Below are 13911 nucleotides of genomic sequence, written 5' to 3'. Positions count from 1 at the left end.
AAAAACATTGCAGCTTGCATGAATAAAGGGACCCCCTTGCACAGAACACGCTGTTTTGGGGAGCAGTGAGCGAGCTCAAAGGGCTGCACTTCCTCAGTCTGAGGAGTTACGACTGCCACCTGGACAACATGGCAAAGGCGCTGCCTTTAGTAGGCCACTGTTTCTCCTGTGGCTCTCCAGGTATTATTCAGAGAGCATTAACCACCCTCTGCTTAGGCATCTTAAGAGAGCTGTGTCCTCTGACTCTTATGTAAGCCACCTAAACTCACACTCCACAGAAGATGATGTGGAGGTTTTGCAGCCTTCAAGCCACCAAGTCACCTACTTTTCTTTGACTGGAAGAAAAGTGCTTTTATTTAAAATACCAAAGATAGTACAAGAACAGATACTGAAGGACGGGGTTGGTGTTCTGCTGCAAATTGCTTTAGCAGAAACAGCAATTAACTCAGGGCAGGTCTGTTGTACCTCCCTTCTGACCTTACTTTTTTCCATGGAAGCCTCTAGATCTGCCCATGGTACCCATTGCCTTGAGACTTTCTGCTGTTTCTCTACCCTGTTTAATGAGGGGGGATGTTTTTTGGGTCCACAGTTTCCATTGCTTTAATATTCTGGTCTGGTTTGTGAGGAACAACACCCACAAAAAGTACCATCGGCACAAGCAGAACTGCATAAAGGCGGCATTATTCACCAGAGATGCACGGAGACCACAGGGAAACTTGGTTTAGGTGCAATTTAGCCAAAAGACCAGTTTCTAACAGAGGACAGAGGGATGCTCTCAAGAGGAAATATTTCTGCTGAGCTGTTGCAATCAACTCTGCCAGCAGCAGAGACTATTTTGAGTATAAATTTAGGATTATTCAAAACAATGAATAAAATTGATACAGAAGAAAAGGCACTCTGAAACACTCTTCCTGAAGATTCAGGGAGCAACTGGTGGAAGAAACTGATTGAAAAAGCCTCACTCCTTCCTTACAACAGAGGAACTTCCTGCTGCCTGTACTCCAAGGAAAAAGTAGGAGATTTCAAGACTACCACAACTTCCATGTGTAGCAGCCACACCTATAAACTTTCAGGCCTCAGAGACACCCTTTCCCCACATACGGATTTACAGATCCTTTCCACAGACCTCAGCATACTGGGACTGGCAGAGAAGCTATGGGAAGGAAGCAGGTACAGCTCCACTCTCCTCACTATCAGGCTGTGCAGGATGAGATTTCATAGCAAATTGCCTTCCCTATAAAATTAGCTCAAGAATGGGTAGTCTACAAAGTGTCACTGGAGGCACCATGCAGGGTGCATTTGGAACCCAGCAATACCCCCTTAAAAAGTTTAGTGGGAGAAAAGAAGCAGTAGGAGGGAGTTCCCTGTACAGTAGATCCCTGACATCAGTCCTTGCAGCTTGTTACAAAACACAAGCATGCTGAGGATGCAGTTTTACAATACAGGATTGTTCTTATTTTCAAATCAGGCATAAATGTTGCAGTCCTCAATCCAGGCTGGAGCAGGGAATATTTCTTTTCTAAATCCTTTTTTCTAAATCCTCTTCATGGGTCTCACAGAGAGATTCCTGCTAATTTTTAAGATTTTTCTACAGGCCCAGACCTAAGGATAACAGCTCGCAGTAAGAGTAATTAATGAACAAAATACTAACCAGTTTGGGGTTTTGTTCAGTTCTTAACTTCGGTGGTGGTGGGGGGGGGTTTAAACTACATGGAAGCAGCAGTTCAAGTGACTGCTGTTCCTCCTGTGTTTCTAGAGATAAACCAGAATGACTTTGAAAATAAAAATACAGCAAATGGCTAACATTAAGTTGAAGCAAATCAAGTAGAAAATAAACCATTTATGGTTAGCATTATTATCTAGCATTTATGCTCTAAAGTGCCTTTTCTCTGGATTCCTTTAGAAAAGTGCTGTTTCAGTCTGACACATCTCATCAACATGACACTACATGTTTCCTTGGTAGAAGCACATAATATTTGGGAACTACAGAGCCCTACAAAACTGCTGGCAAAGCAGGAGTGGATGTGGAGGAAGAACTAGAGGCTGCACAGGGCTGTTTTATCTTTATCCTTTCAGTCTTTGACCTGATTTTTCAGTGTAACTGTGACAATGCCACACAATGGCTCCTAAATTCTCTAGGTGCTTGTGTTTCCAGTAGTAACCACACCTGTATTCCTACACATAACTTACTAGTCTGCACATCTAAACCCCAGGTGCATCCTTGAGCCATGCCCCTACCTTATAATTCCTACTAATCTAATGCTTAGAGCCATCACCTGTTGGTAGGCCAAGCTTCAAACTGCTCTTCTATATAATTTGAACTCTTGCATCTTTTTGTGACTTCCCTAACCGATGGAGCTTCCAGATGCCCCTGAGTTTCAGAGCAGTCAGCCATCACTGGCAACAAAGAAAGGGAAAAAATTGGAACTGACATTGTTCATCTCAACACCTGATTCTAGTCCCTGCTCTGACGTATACTGAAGTATTTCTTAGGGAAGCAAGAGCTGTGGTTGAAGAAATGAAGAAAAATAAATTCCAGAGTTAACTGCTAGTCTAAGGCTCAGGGCAGACGGAAAATACAAGCTGGAAGCCCGCTGCCAGATTAGACATCAGGCATGAACACCAGTATCACAGGAGCCCCCACCACGCTGGCTGCAGCTTGTACATGGGTGTCGCTTTCTTATCTTCCAGCGTTTGCAAGGGGAAAGCCTTGTGCCAGTACCCAGCTCCAGAAGCAGCCTCTGGCTGTAAGTTGCTAGCAGGGGGGAGGTAGCCAGCTGCCTAGGTACCACCCTCTGGAAAGGCAGCTCCCCTACCCTCTCTGAGCCCGCCTGTGTGTGCAGCGCAGACCCAGCCACCCAGGTCTTGTGCCTCACATAGGAAGCTTGGACTTCTCACTTAGGACCACAGAGCTTATCAAGACACCCCAGCACCACAGACCACAATGCTGCACCACAGACCACAATGCTACACCCCAGACCTCTTTGAAGATGTAACTTTTCCTTGCAAGACATGTTTGAGTAGAGAGAAGGCAGAACTAAAGAAAGTCAAGGTGAATTTGAAGAAATTCAGTGTGTCTGTGTAAGTGGCACCTGTTAGCATGCTCCTGGTGACTCAGGCAGGTCAAGCACTGCTTCAGGCTTGGTGCAGGTATTCCTGGCAGCCTCCCCTTTCTTGCAGGCATTGCTAAACAATGCCATGAATTTCTCTAAACAGCAATAAAATAATAAAACCTTTAGACATGAGTACCTTCACTTCAAACTTAAATGAATATAGGGCAGAAGAAAAACTGTATATTTCAGAAAAAAAACCCACCACAACCTCTTATCTGTTGCTCCTAGGCAGCCCAAATACAGTAAGCACTGAAGATAAAACCTCTAGCTATACTTAGCTGTGCTTTTCCACACTTACCAAACTTTATATCCATCCCCAGATGTTTTGTTTTGTGTTAGAAATTACTAGCTGGTCTTCTTACAGAGGACACCACTAAAACCAGCATTTTGTTGTAGGCAACACAACCTAAGCAGCTAACAGAGGGGGGAAAAAAAACCCACCCCAAAAACAGAACCTATGAGCCTCACCTTCCTTTGCAGCTACCTTCTCCTTATGCTTTCTCCCCCAGTAACACCATCATCAACTCAGCTTTCTCTACGGTGACTAAATCAGCACAGGAGAAGGTGTTCAACACTTTTGGCTGTAATTACCATTCAAACAGCTGTTCACAATCCCCTCTGGAGAAGAACAGCCTATTTGATGAACTGACTCCCCCGCTGGCTTACTCTGTCAGATAACAGGCAGGCCTGCAAGCTACCAGCCTCACACAGGAGGCCAGCCTGCAGCCAGTAATTTCCAAATACACACAGAAATAACCCTCAGCTGCAAAGATATTGCCCTTCTCTTTGTCATACAACCTGCCAAATTTGGTAACATCGACTGGAAAATGTCCAGGTGTTTACATGTGTATGCAAGCTTTAGCAGTGGAATGGAGTACTTGTTGCATGGAGTAAGAAAATAACAGGAATAAAATGTAATCTGGTTGAAAAAAAAACATTGAAACGCAAATAGAATGTTTTCAGAGTGGACGTGGCTCTTACTGAAACCTTTTAGAAATAGTGTGTGTTTCTCCAATCAAAGCACTTCTCTTCTTTGTTACCTTCAAAGCTGTTCTTGAAGTCTTTTAAATAATTTACTGACCAGAATAACATCTTTCCCTCCTGGAGTGCTTACAGTTTATTGTGAAAGCTTTTAGAAGAAAGGAAACAGGGACAGAAATGTATGAAGTCCATTTGTTTATATTTTCTGTGCTAAATCTGAAACAACCTTCTTTGGTGCCTTTTTGTTTGTTGGGTTTTTCCCTCCACCATACTGTATTTTTCAAACAGTGATTCTTGCATTAAATAAAAATGTATTCTACAGCTTGCATTTCCAAAACAAAGGTGCAGATTTCTCTTCTCTTGGAACACAGAATAACTGTATCTTTAGATGGAATCACCAATGTGCATTCTATTAGCTATGCTTGGCAATCTTCTGCAAAGTAGGAGTGGTACCATTGTCTAAATATTATATGGGCACCTCACCGGACCTCAACAACTGGCAGAACTTCCCTTCCTGCAGTACCACTCAAGTTTGGGCACTTCTATCACACCAAATCATGGGCCTTCTTAGGGCAGATCCAGTTACAAAAGTCTGCCGGCTTCCCAAGGCTGCTTGTTAGGAAGGCATCAGGCAGCGGGATTGCTGCACTAGCAAAAACATCCTAGGTGGATGCACCTGACGTTGGCAAAAGAGGCCATTAGCCAGCCCGGTTTAGCATAGCCAGGGGGGCTGTGCTGCTGCTGGGGGCTCTGGCAGTGTGTCTGTGCTGACTGAGGCTTTGTAATGTCGCTAGCCCCTAGTCTTGGCCAGACATCAGAGCTGAAAGCATGCCCCAGAACGCAGGAGACAGAATTGCTGTATTGAGTAAGGAGCCCCGTTTCTGTTTCTTGAAATTATTAATTTGAAATGCTAAAAAATAAGATCTGAGCTAATGTGCTGTCTAGTTACATGTTTTCCTTCTCTCCCTCCCCATGCATCCGTGGCTGTAGCGGCAGCCTCATCCACCATCTAGTTATCTGTTTCTCTCATGAGCTCACTCCAGCTTGTTCCTACTTTCAGTTAGATTATCTAGCAGCAAGTTCCCTATATTAATTATAAATCACATAAAGCAAGTTTATTACCAATTTCTGTATGACCTGTCTCCCAATTTCATTGAACACCCCCTAGTTACAGTGGCACAATCCAGAGCAACCTCTGACTCACCTTCTGCCTTCATCCTCATCTTTCTCTGCTGCTTGTGTGCAGTATTCTCTAAAGAAGTGCCTTCTCCAGGGATTATTAGACACAGGTCCCCCCTACAGATGTAACACACAAATCATAGAAGATCAAGATGACAAAAGCCCCAAAAGGTGGGCTGAAACAATCTGTTGATGAAAAATTTTCCGCCATTGTCCATCTTTGTTCCAGATGAAATGTAAATGCTCTGAGCAATAAAAAGCTAAAATCTTAAGTTTATGAGCAGGTACACCACATTCCTGAGATTTACTTGGACATCCCTTTGCTTCATTTCATCCCCTGTTTCAGCCATTCTGGAGCTATCACCAGTTTTCCAATATTTCTTTAATATTTGTATAGTCAAGCATGTGCAGGCATCTAAAATTAGTTTCTTTAAATATGCTGATAAATTCAGATTAATTCCAGTACTGCTTAGTCACTGACTATTTATGGAGTAGAAATTTTCAGGGAATTGAGGAAAAGTTGCCATCTAAATAACAATCACCATAACGTTAATGTATGTATTTTCTATCACGGTTGTTTCAAATATCCAAGAGCTGTACCAGTGAGCAGAGGCTGGCACTGATTCCTATTTTTGATTCAAAGCCTGAACTGGCATCTCTATTTATACAGAGTATTGTAATTCCTGTATGGCCATGTAAGAAAAAGCTATACATTATCTTAAAATTTTTGATATCCTGAATGACATTCAAGGATTTTGCATGAAAAAAAACCCCAAAACCCAAACCCAACTCACTAATACACAAGGTTTCCAGATAGCATAAGTAAGGTGGAATGCAGTTTACTCATCAGAAAGCTGCTCAAAATCCATGTAATCAAACAAAAAGCCTCACAAACATACCTCAGCTTGTATGCACGTATTTAATAATTGCCTTTTATTTGTCTTTTAATCACAATTATTGTCTAATAACACAAAGAAGATTCTGAAGAGAAGGTTCTCATCCCGGCTCAGAAAAAGCCTCATATCACTGTTGCTGAATTTCAAGGAGTCATTAATTTTAGAATACCCATCCTTAGAGCAACATGGGTTGCAGAGACCCCATGCCTGTGGTCAAATCCTCCTTCTGAAGGCTTTGTGACTGCAGCCACTAGGACTTAGGACTTCTCGGTGGGCTCCCTAGCCCATTGATCGTCATTCCTGTACCCAAAAGATCAAACAAGTTTCTGTGGCTGTAAGTTTGCCACTGAGAATAAGAGCTGACAGGGAGAAGCATCCAATTGCTTCTACAAAAGAAAGGAGTTTTTTCATATTTATACTGCATCCAGGTGGCCTGTTTTCTATAGCAATAAAAAGAGAAGCTTAAATGACTTGAGGCAGTGTTTTCAATGGGCAGTAGATAATGCCTAAAGACAGACCATTGGTATTTTGAGAAATGGATCGTATTTTGGACAAATCAAAGGTATTTTGGTACCTGCACTATTTAGATAGCACGTACATAAATTTTCAGCAGCTTATATGACTTTTACTAAAACTATTAGGAAGCCAGTAGGCATTGGTCTCTCAGGGAAGACCAACACTAACAAAGTATATATATATATAAGCACAGACTGATTTTTTCCAATACCTTTTGACCCTGAAACAGTGTTTTAAGGAAAATAGTAACTCATGTATGCGCACCATGCTAATTATTCACTGATTTCCATTTCTGTTGCAAAACTATTTAAACTTATTAGAGAGATCTATGATGCTTTATCATCACTGGCTTTCCACTCCCTCCCAAACTTTCAGTTCATTTGATTTGCTCAGATAACCTCATGTCTCAACAGTTCTTCCACAAATCTGTCTGAAACCCTGCCAAACTGCTAGCATTGACCAGAGAAATGTCCTGTATAACACAAAGAGAAACATGAAATAAACGCAAATCTTTAGCCTTGTAACTCAAATATCTCCATTGATAAAGGCTGTCATGGTGATTTGCCAGAGAGGAGTGACTGGTCCGAGCATGTGGTCTTGTTCAGGCTGGTTTTATTTGCTTTTCTTTGGAAATACAACAGATTGTGCTGAGCAAGATATTTGCATCTGATCTGCACAGAGGCACTATTAGGGACACATTCTAAAACCTAGAAATACAGTGTGGTTTCTTGTAGCAGTTTTGACAGGAAGGTGACAAGACTAGTCACACAAAATGACCTACCTTTTTTAAATTAACTTTTTTTCCCCCCAAATTATTACTTTTATTTATTATCAAATTATTTGTAGTAGCACTAGGTATATAAACAAGCATATTCCCTCTAACAACCTTGTAAATTGATATCTTATAAATCTCTACTTCTGTTCCTGTGAACTAAGATAAGCTGTAAAAAGGCTAAAAGTGAGGCAAATGCTGGGACATTCTTAAGAAGTCTATTTGTTTCTTCTTCTGCTGCATCTCCTAGAAAAATTACTACTCTCAAATTGCCAATGAAAACAAACATTGCACCAAATGGATCTAATGCTAATTCAGATAGGCTGGAGCAGGGTTAGGAGCTGGTACAAGTCACCACCCTGTCATTTAAGCACTTTCATAAGGAGGCAGATTTAACTTTAGACTGGCCATCTATTCGAGAGCCAATGGATCCTGGGGTGCATCAGGAGGACTGTGGCCAGCAAGTTGAAGGAGGTGATCCTCCCCCTCTACACTGCCCTGGTTAGGCCCCACCTGGAGTATTGTGTCCAGTTCTGGATTCCTTGGTATAAAAAAATTTGATTCTATGATTCTATGATTCTGTCTGCTCATCCTAGCCAGCTGTAAGAGGTCAATAGTCACAAGCTGGATCAATGAAAATAGTAACCTATGCAAAAAGCAATCTTGGTATATTTTGCAGACAACCCCAAATTGGGTGGGGGTGTTGATCTGCTGGAAGGCTCTACAGAGAGATCTGGAGAGGCTGGATCGAAGGGGCAAGGCCGATTGCATGAGGTTCAATGAGAATCAGTGCCAGGTCCTGTGCATGGGTCACAACAACCCCATGCAGTGATACATGCTTGGGGAAGAGCAGCTGGAAAGATGCCCAGTGGAATAGGACCCGGGGGTGAATATGTGCTGTCAGTATGCCTAAGTGGCCAAGAAGGCCAACAGCATCCTGGCCTGTATCAGGAATAGTGTAGCTAAGCAGGACTAGGGAAGTGATCATCCCCCTGTACTCGGCACTGGTGAAGCCGCACCTCGAGTACTGCATTCAGTTTTGGGCCCCTTGCTACAAGGAAGGACATTGAGGTGCTGGAGTGTGTCCAAAACGATCCAACAATAAAACTGGTGAAGGCTCTAGAGAGCAAGTCCTATGAGGAGTGGCTGAGAGAACCTGGACCTGGAGAAAAGGAGGCTGAGGGGAGACCTTATGGCTCTCTACAACTACCTGAAAGGAGGGATGTGGGTCTCTTCTCACTTGTAACAGGTGACAAGACAAGAGGAAATAGCCTCAAGTTGTGTCATAGGAGGTTTAGGTTGGATGTTAGGAAAAATTTCTTCCTTGGAAGGGTTGTTAATCATTGGACCAGGCTGCCTGGGGAAGTGGTTGAGTCACCATCCCTGGTGGTATATTTAAAAGATGCATAGATGGGGTGCTTAGTAACATGGTTTAGTGGTGGACTTGCCAGTGTTACATTTATGGCTGGACTTGATGACCTTAAAAGGTCTTCTCCAGCCTAAAAGATTCTATGATTCTATTTTTTTGTTTTTAAGTCTTCATTCTGCTCTTTCTACTTATTAATTATTCTACAATTCTGATTCCTCCATCTAACTGCTAGAAGATTTCGGTCCCTCATTTCCATTTCAATGCAGACAGTGGCAGGTTTGTGTACAGTAGTTTGATATAAAAGGAATATACATGGTTTATTATTTTGATCTTGACATGTAAGTTTTGCTTGTATAATGTAAGCAAGAAAGCAAGCATCTTTGTGTGCTCATTCCTACCAGTCACTTGAATCCATTGATGTATTTTTTCCAAAGCAGCCTGTTATGTCTAACCACAAAACCATCAAGCATGGGAGCAGCTCCATCTCAGATTGGTGCAGGGGGTGGGCATGTCACAGACGAGGAGCAGCACGGCATTCCCCAAGCAGCAGTCTCTTCGTCCTGAGATGACAGCAGGAAAGGTGCATAGTTCAAGGATGTAAACAGGGAAGCAGAACTTTTGTACCTGGAAACGGAGCCACCCCCTCGGACAGAAGCCAACCTTGGGCTGCTGAGGAAATTGAGATTGAGAAAAGGCATTCCTCCAAGGGCTGTAGTCAGGACCCTTTCCTACAAGCTAGTTTAGTTTCCTCAGTGCTGCAAAGTATGAGAAATCTTTCTGTATAATGAATCATCATTTTCTTTCTCTCCTGTTTCAGAGCAGTCCTTTTTTGTTAATGTTGTCAAAAAATATATGTACTTCTAGATTCAGGGGTTTTGTTGTTGGGTTGTGGCTTTTTATAAGATAAGATGAACATAGCAGCACCTCTCAGAGACAGACCTTTACAGCCTGGGATGCTGCAAAACCTCTTGTTGCCAGGCATGCACACAAAACCTCTTCACTTTGAACATCCTGACAACCAAAACATAAGAGAGGGAGAAACACAAGAGGTCTTGGGAGAGCCAGGAGCTTCTCACAACCCAGACCACAACCCAGCCCCAGCAAGGAAATGCAGAAGCCAGGGCTGGACCTGCCAGAGTGCAAAGGTGGTTCTGCGTGGGACAGATGTGCTAACGGTGACTGCAGCCCAGTCTGGGGTGGGGACACTCGACATTCAAAGGCCCACATAGCCCTTGGCAGCTCTTGCCCCATGTAGATGCTCAGCATCACTCTGTGTCTTTCTCCTCAGCTTGGGCTGCATTTGCACAGTGCTGAAATAAGTTCATCAAGAACAGCAGGGCATGGTTGAAAGGAACAAAGGAAGAACCTGTTAGACCTCAGGCTTGTGGCAAGAAGTTTTTCAGGCATCGGCATGCAGGAAATCGCTGCCCAGAAATAGAGTTTGGGAAGAAGTATTTTGGAGAGGCTGCCACGTCCAACTGAGAGGACTGTGTTGATCATGGCTTAGCTCCCAACTTAGCCACAATCAGACACAAGCTTGCTAAACCTGCTAGCTTAGCGACTTCGTTGACTTAGACCTCAAAACACAATGTCTCTGCAAGGCAACCCTCCTCTTCCTCTCTCCCTACACGGCCTGAACCTCATTATTGGAGGTGTGGGTTCTCCTGCAGGCTGTTTTTAGGAATGCCATACCTCATTTCGAGAAATCTCCGCTGACCCACCCCAGATGTTCCCTTCTTCAAGAGGAAAGTTGGTATATTCAACTGATGCGCTGTCACGAGGCTGGCGGCAACCAGGGAGCTTTGTGAAGATTTTCAGAGGAATTGCCAGCTCATCTCTACAAAGAGTGGTTTCAATTAAGGAAGCAGGACAAAAACAAACAAAAAATCATCTTTACTAGAGTGAAACTATCGCCCATCACAGATGGGTTTGCTGTGGTACTTGTTCTTTTTCATTTGTAAAACTTTAATTTCCCTTTCTATGATTCTGGGTTTGGCACAATTTCTGGTAACTAGACCTCCATTGTTATCTAGAGACCACAGTCTGCCCCATATTTATTTTTAAAGATGTCTTCTTTTCTTTTATTTCCTGTGGATATGATGTTGCATACTCTGGAAATAATTGAGCATGACATGTTCTGCATCAGTTTGTTGTATTTTATAAATTGCATTCTCTATGACCCATGAGATAATTTCTTTGTCCTTTTTATATTTTTTAGGAGCACCTGAAAGCATTTGATCATGAAGTAAATGCATTTGTGGACTATATGTTTGGACCTCGAGGTCAGTTTTTCCACCTATAGCCCTTTTAGGAAATACCTATCCAGATTATCACTCAAGGATATTTGAAGAAATGGAAGCAAATTTTTCTGAATGAGTTCTCATTGACAAATGTGGACTAGGTGAAATGAAAATATTTGCAGGAGCACATATGAGAACAGGATATATAGGATATAGGAAATAGATCAATGCACCTATTTATAGAAAACCAATAGATTTGGGTTTTTTTTCAAGTGGACATCATATACTTCTTCATTCCTCTTTCCTTGTTGGTCCAGAACAAATTGTCTGAAGGAACAAACTGTAGCTAATCCAATGCAGAATACCACACAGATTCCTTTGGGCTTTTAGAAAGAACTTTAGCTAAACAAGTTGTATTGTATTACTTGCCAAGTGCACCACCATCCTTCTCTAGCCATAAGTGCTGAAGATAGCATTTGTTTGTCCGTGCCTGTTCACTGTGATCTTTTATTCGGACTGGTGATACAACAACACAGTAGCATACATTTCATTAATAATGTGTTTATACACATAAATAATTCACAGTAAACGACAAGCAGTTTTAAATTGGATAGAGTGACCCCACAAATTAAAATCTAATGAATTTTTGAGAGCTTCCACAAACGTTTAAAGCCAACGAACCAGGTCCCTGCCTTTCCATCAGTTTTCTTCCCCAGCACACACTTCATTCAGCAGCAAAACAGACTAAAGGGATAGATAACAGAACGCCAGTCTTTTAAAAAGCAATCCCACCTTCATGGTTTATACTTTTAGTTGCAACTCCTGGAATAGTGGCCTTGCTGTACTGGTTTTAGTCATCGTTACCAGGTGTGGGTGAAGGTGCCAGAGACAGAAAGCCACGTGTTACTTCCCAGAGGCAATCTCTGCTCACATGTCTAGTGCTTGGTTAAGGCAAGCTGCAGCACTGTGCCACTAGAATTAAAGGCATACAACCAAAGATCTGAATTTGATTTTTTACATGGGCATATTTTGTGCTTTTGTTCACTGGTGTCAGCTGGACTTTGCACACAAGTTTACCTCAGTGTATACTTTTGAGTTAATTCCTTTGGACCAGAAGTCATATGCATGCCCATCAGTTGTACCTCGTAATAAGAAGTGGTCTTACTTTCTGGTGCCAGGCCATATTATTCTGGGTGAAGGCTATCTAGGCTCAAGACAAGATGAGGAACAGTCAAACTACTATGTTGTAAAAGAAAAACATTTTTCCAGGGCCACCTTGACCTACAAAGTATTATTTGGCATCACACAAAATTGAGGTATCTTGAATTGCCTGAGCTAAATCCAGTTCATGCAGTGCTTGTTTTATCAAGAAAAGATACGTTTTAGCAAAGTTACAATAAAGTAACAAGCACTCCTCCTCTCCTCAGTTGAGTAGGATTGGTAGCAAGGTATTGGCACAAAACAATCTACCAACCTCTGCACTTAAAAAGGTCTGAATCTGGACAAAGATAAACAGAAACCTCAATCGAAATGTTTCTAAACCTCATTGATAAAAGCCTGATACCTTTAAAGATCCTGGGAGGCTGCCACTCATTTCAAAGGAGCCAAGATTTCACCCCAGGGGTCTAGCACATTGTGGCCAGTGGCTGTGAATGAACTTATTCACAGAGCAATCAGAGCCTGTGGGTGCTTGCTCCTTCCCCTGCTGCAGTCCAGCACTTTCACACTGTGGCTTTATTCACTGCCCCAGTCTCAAATTCAGATGCTGTGTGGGTTCAACATTGTAAAACCCTTTCTCCTATTGACAGCGTGCCTTTGGACTACTTGAACACGGAGATGGAACTTTTGATCTCTCCTCCTTCCAATAGCTTTTCTTTGAAATGTATTCCCTGTCCTCTCCCTTCCTGCCACATAAAAACCTCCCTCCTCTTCTTGTCATTCCAGGATAAGTGTAAGTGGAAACAAAACAGTCACCTTCCTCAGCTGCCGTTTAAAAGCCACTTTCTCTCAGTAACTCTCTTACCCTTCAAGGCACCAAGGTCAGGGTGGAAAATAATCAGTAAGGGTACATGTTGTAATATTTTCTCTTGAAACTGAAACAGTGTAGACCTTAAAAATACTTGACGTGCTGACCTGAGCAGGCACACAAGTTCTGCTTTTGTATAGATCAGCCCACACGCTTGTGGCCACTCACAGCAGAGTGAAAACTTTCCGAGGGCATACTGGGGCAGCATTTAATGTCATTCAGTATAATTTGTATTCTCATCTCTTCCAATTACTTTTCCTCTTTGAGCAAACATGTTGTTTCATTATCTACTGATACCAGTTGGCCTTTGCACACATAACCTTCGTGTGCCAAGTGTTGCAATCCTTGAATGGGGAGATGGTTCTTTAGATAGCAGCCTTGCTAGCATGACTACTCTCTACATCTTCATCCAGGATACCCATTAAATCTTTATGCTCCTAAAATATGAACTGGATCACTTACACAACCTGTGCTTATCTTATGGCTCATGTGCTTGTTCAGAGCCCAGATGGGAGGAGATCCTTTCGGACCCCCACATGGGAACAGAATCCCCTCAAAAACATCCATTACAGAGCTTCAGACATGGCTTGTGAACTTTTAAGAGGGCCATTTGAAGTGCTTTACTCTCACACTGAGGTGATTTTAAACAGACATTGAGATCTGAAGGCAGAAAACAGGCATTCTAGCTTAGTAACTCACAGCAAAGCAAAGCCACCCTAAGGGAAAATAGTGCTTTGTCATAGGTGGTTGTGCTGTTGTGACTGCTTCAACCCTAGACTTCTCTCCTAAATGTTTTTGGGAGTTCAGAGGGAAAGTAAA

General features: G+C 42.5%; 1 protein-coding gene across 1 annotated transcript in view; it reads left to right on the top strand.

The window, feature by feature from the left end:
• The window catches only part of ELOVL2 (ELOVL fatty acid elongase 2), a 52374-nt gene that overhangs the window by 16447 nt on the left and 22016 nt on the right, over positions 1-13911 (top strand). The window contains exon 2 of the mRNA XM_084279864.1: positions 11045-11108. Within this exon, the coding sequence (XP_084135990.1) occupies positions 11045-11108 (64 nt within the window). The remainder of the gene's footprint in view (positions 1-11044; positions 11109-13911) is intronic.

This window comes from Gallinula chloropus, assembly GCF_964237585.1.
Source record: "Gallinula chloropus genome assembly, chromosome: 2".
Lineage (NCBI taxonomy): Eukaryota > Metazoa > Chordata > Aves > Gruiformes > Rallidae > Gallinula > Gallinula chloropus.
The sequence above is the reverse complement of the archived record's forward strand: the minus strand, read 5'-3'. Positions and strand labels throughout refer to the sequence as shown.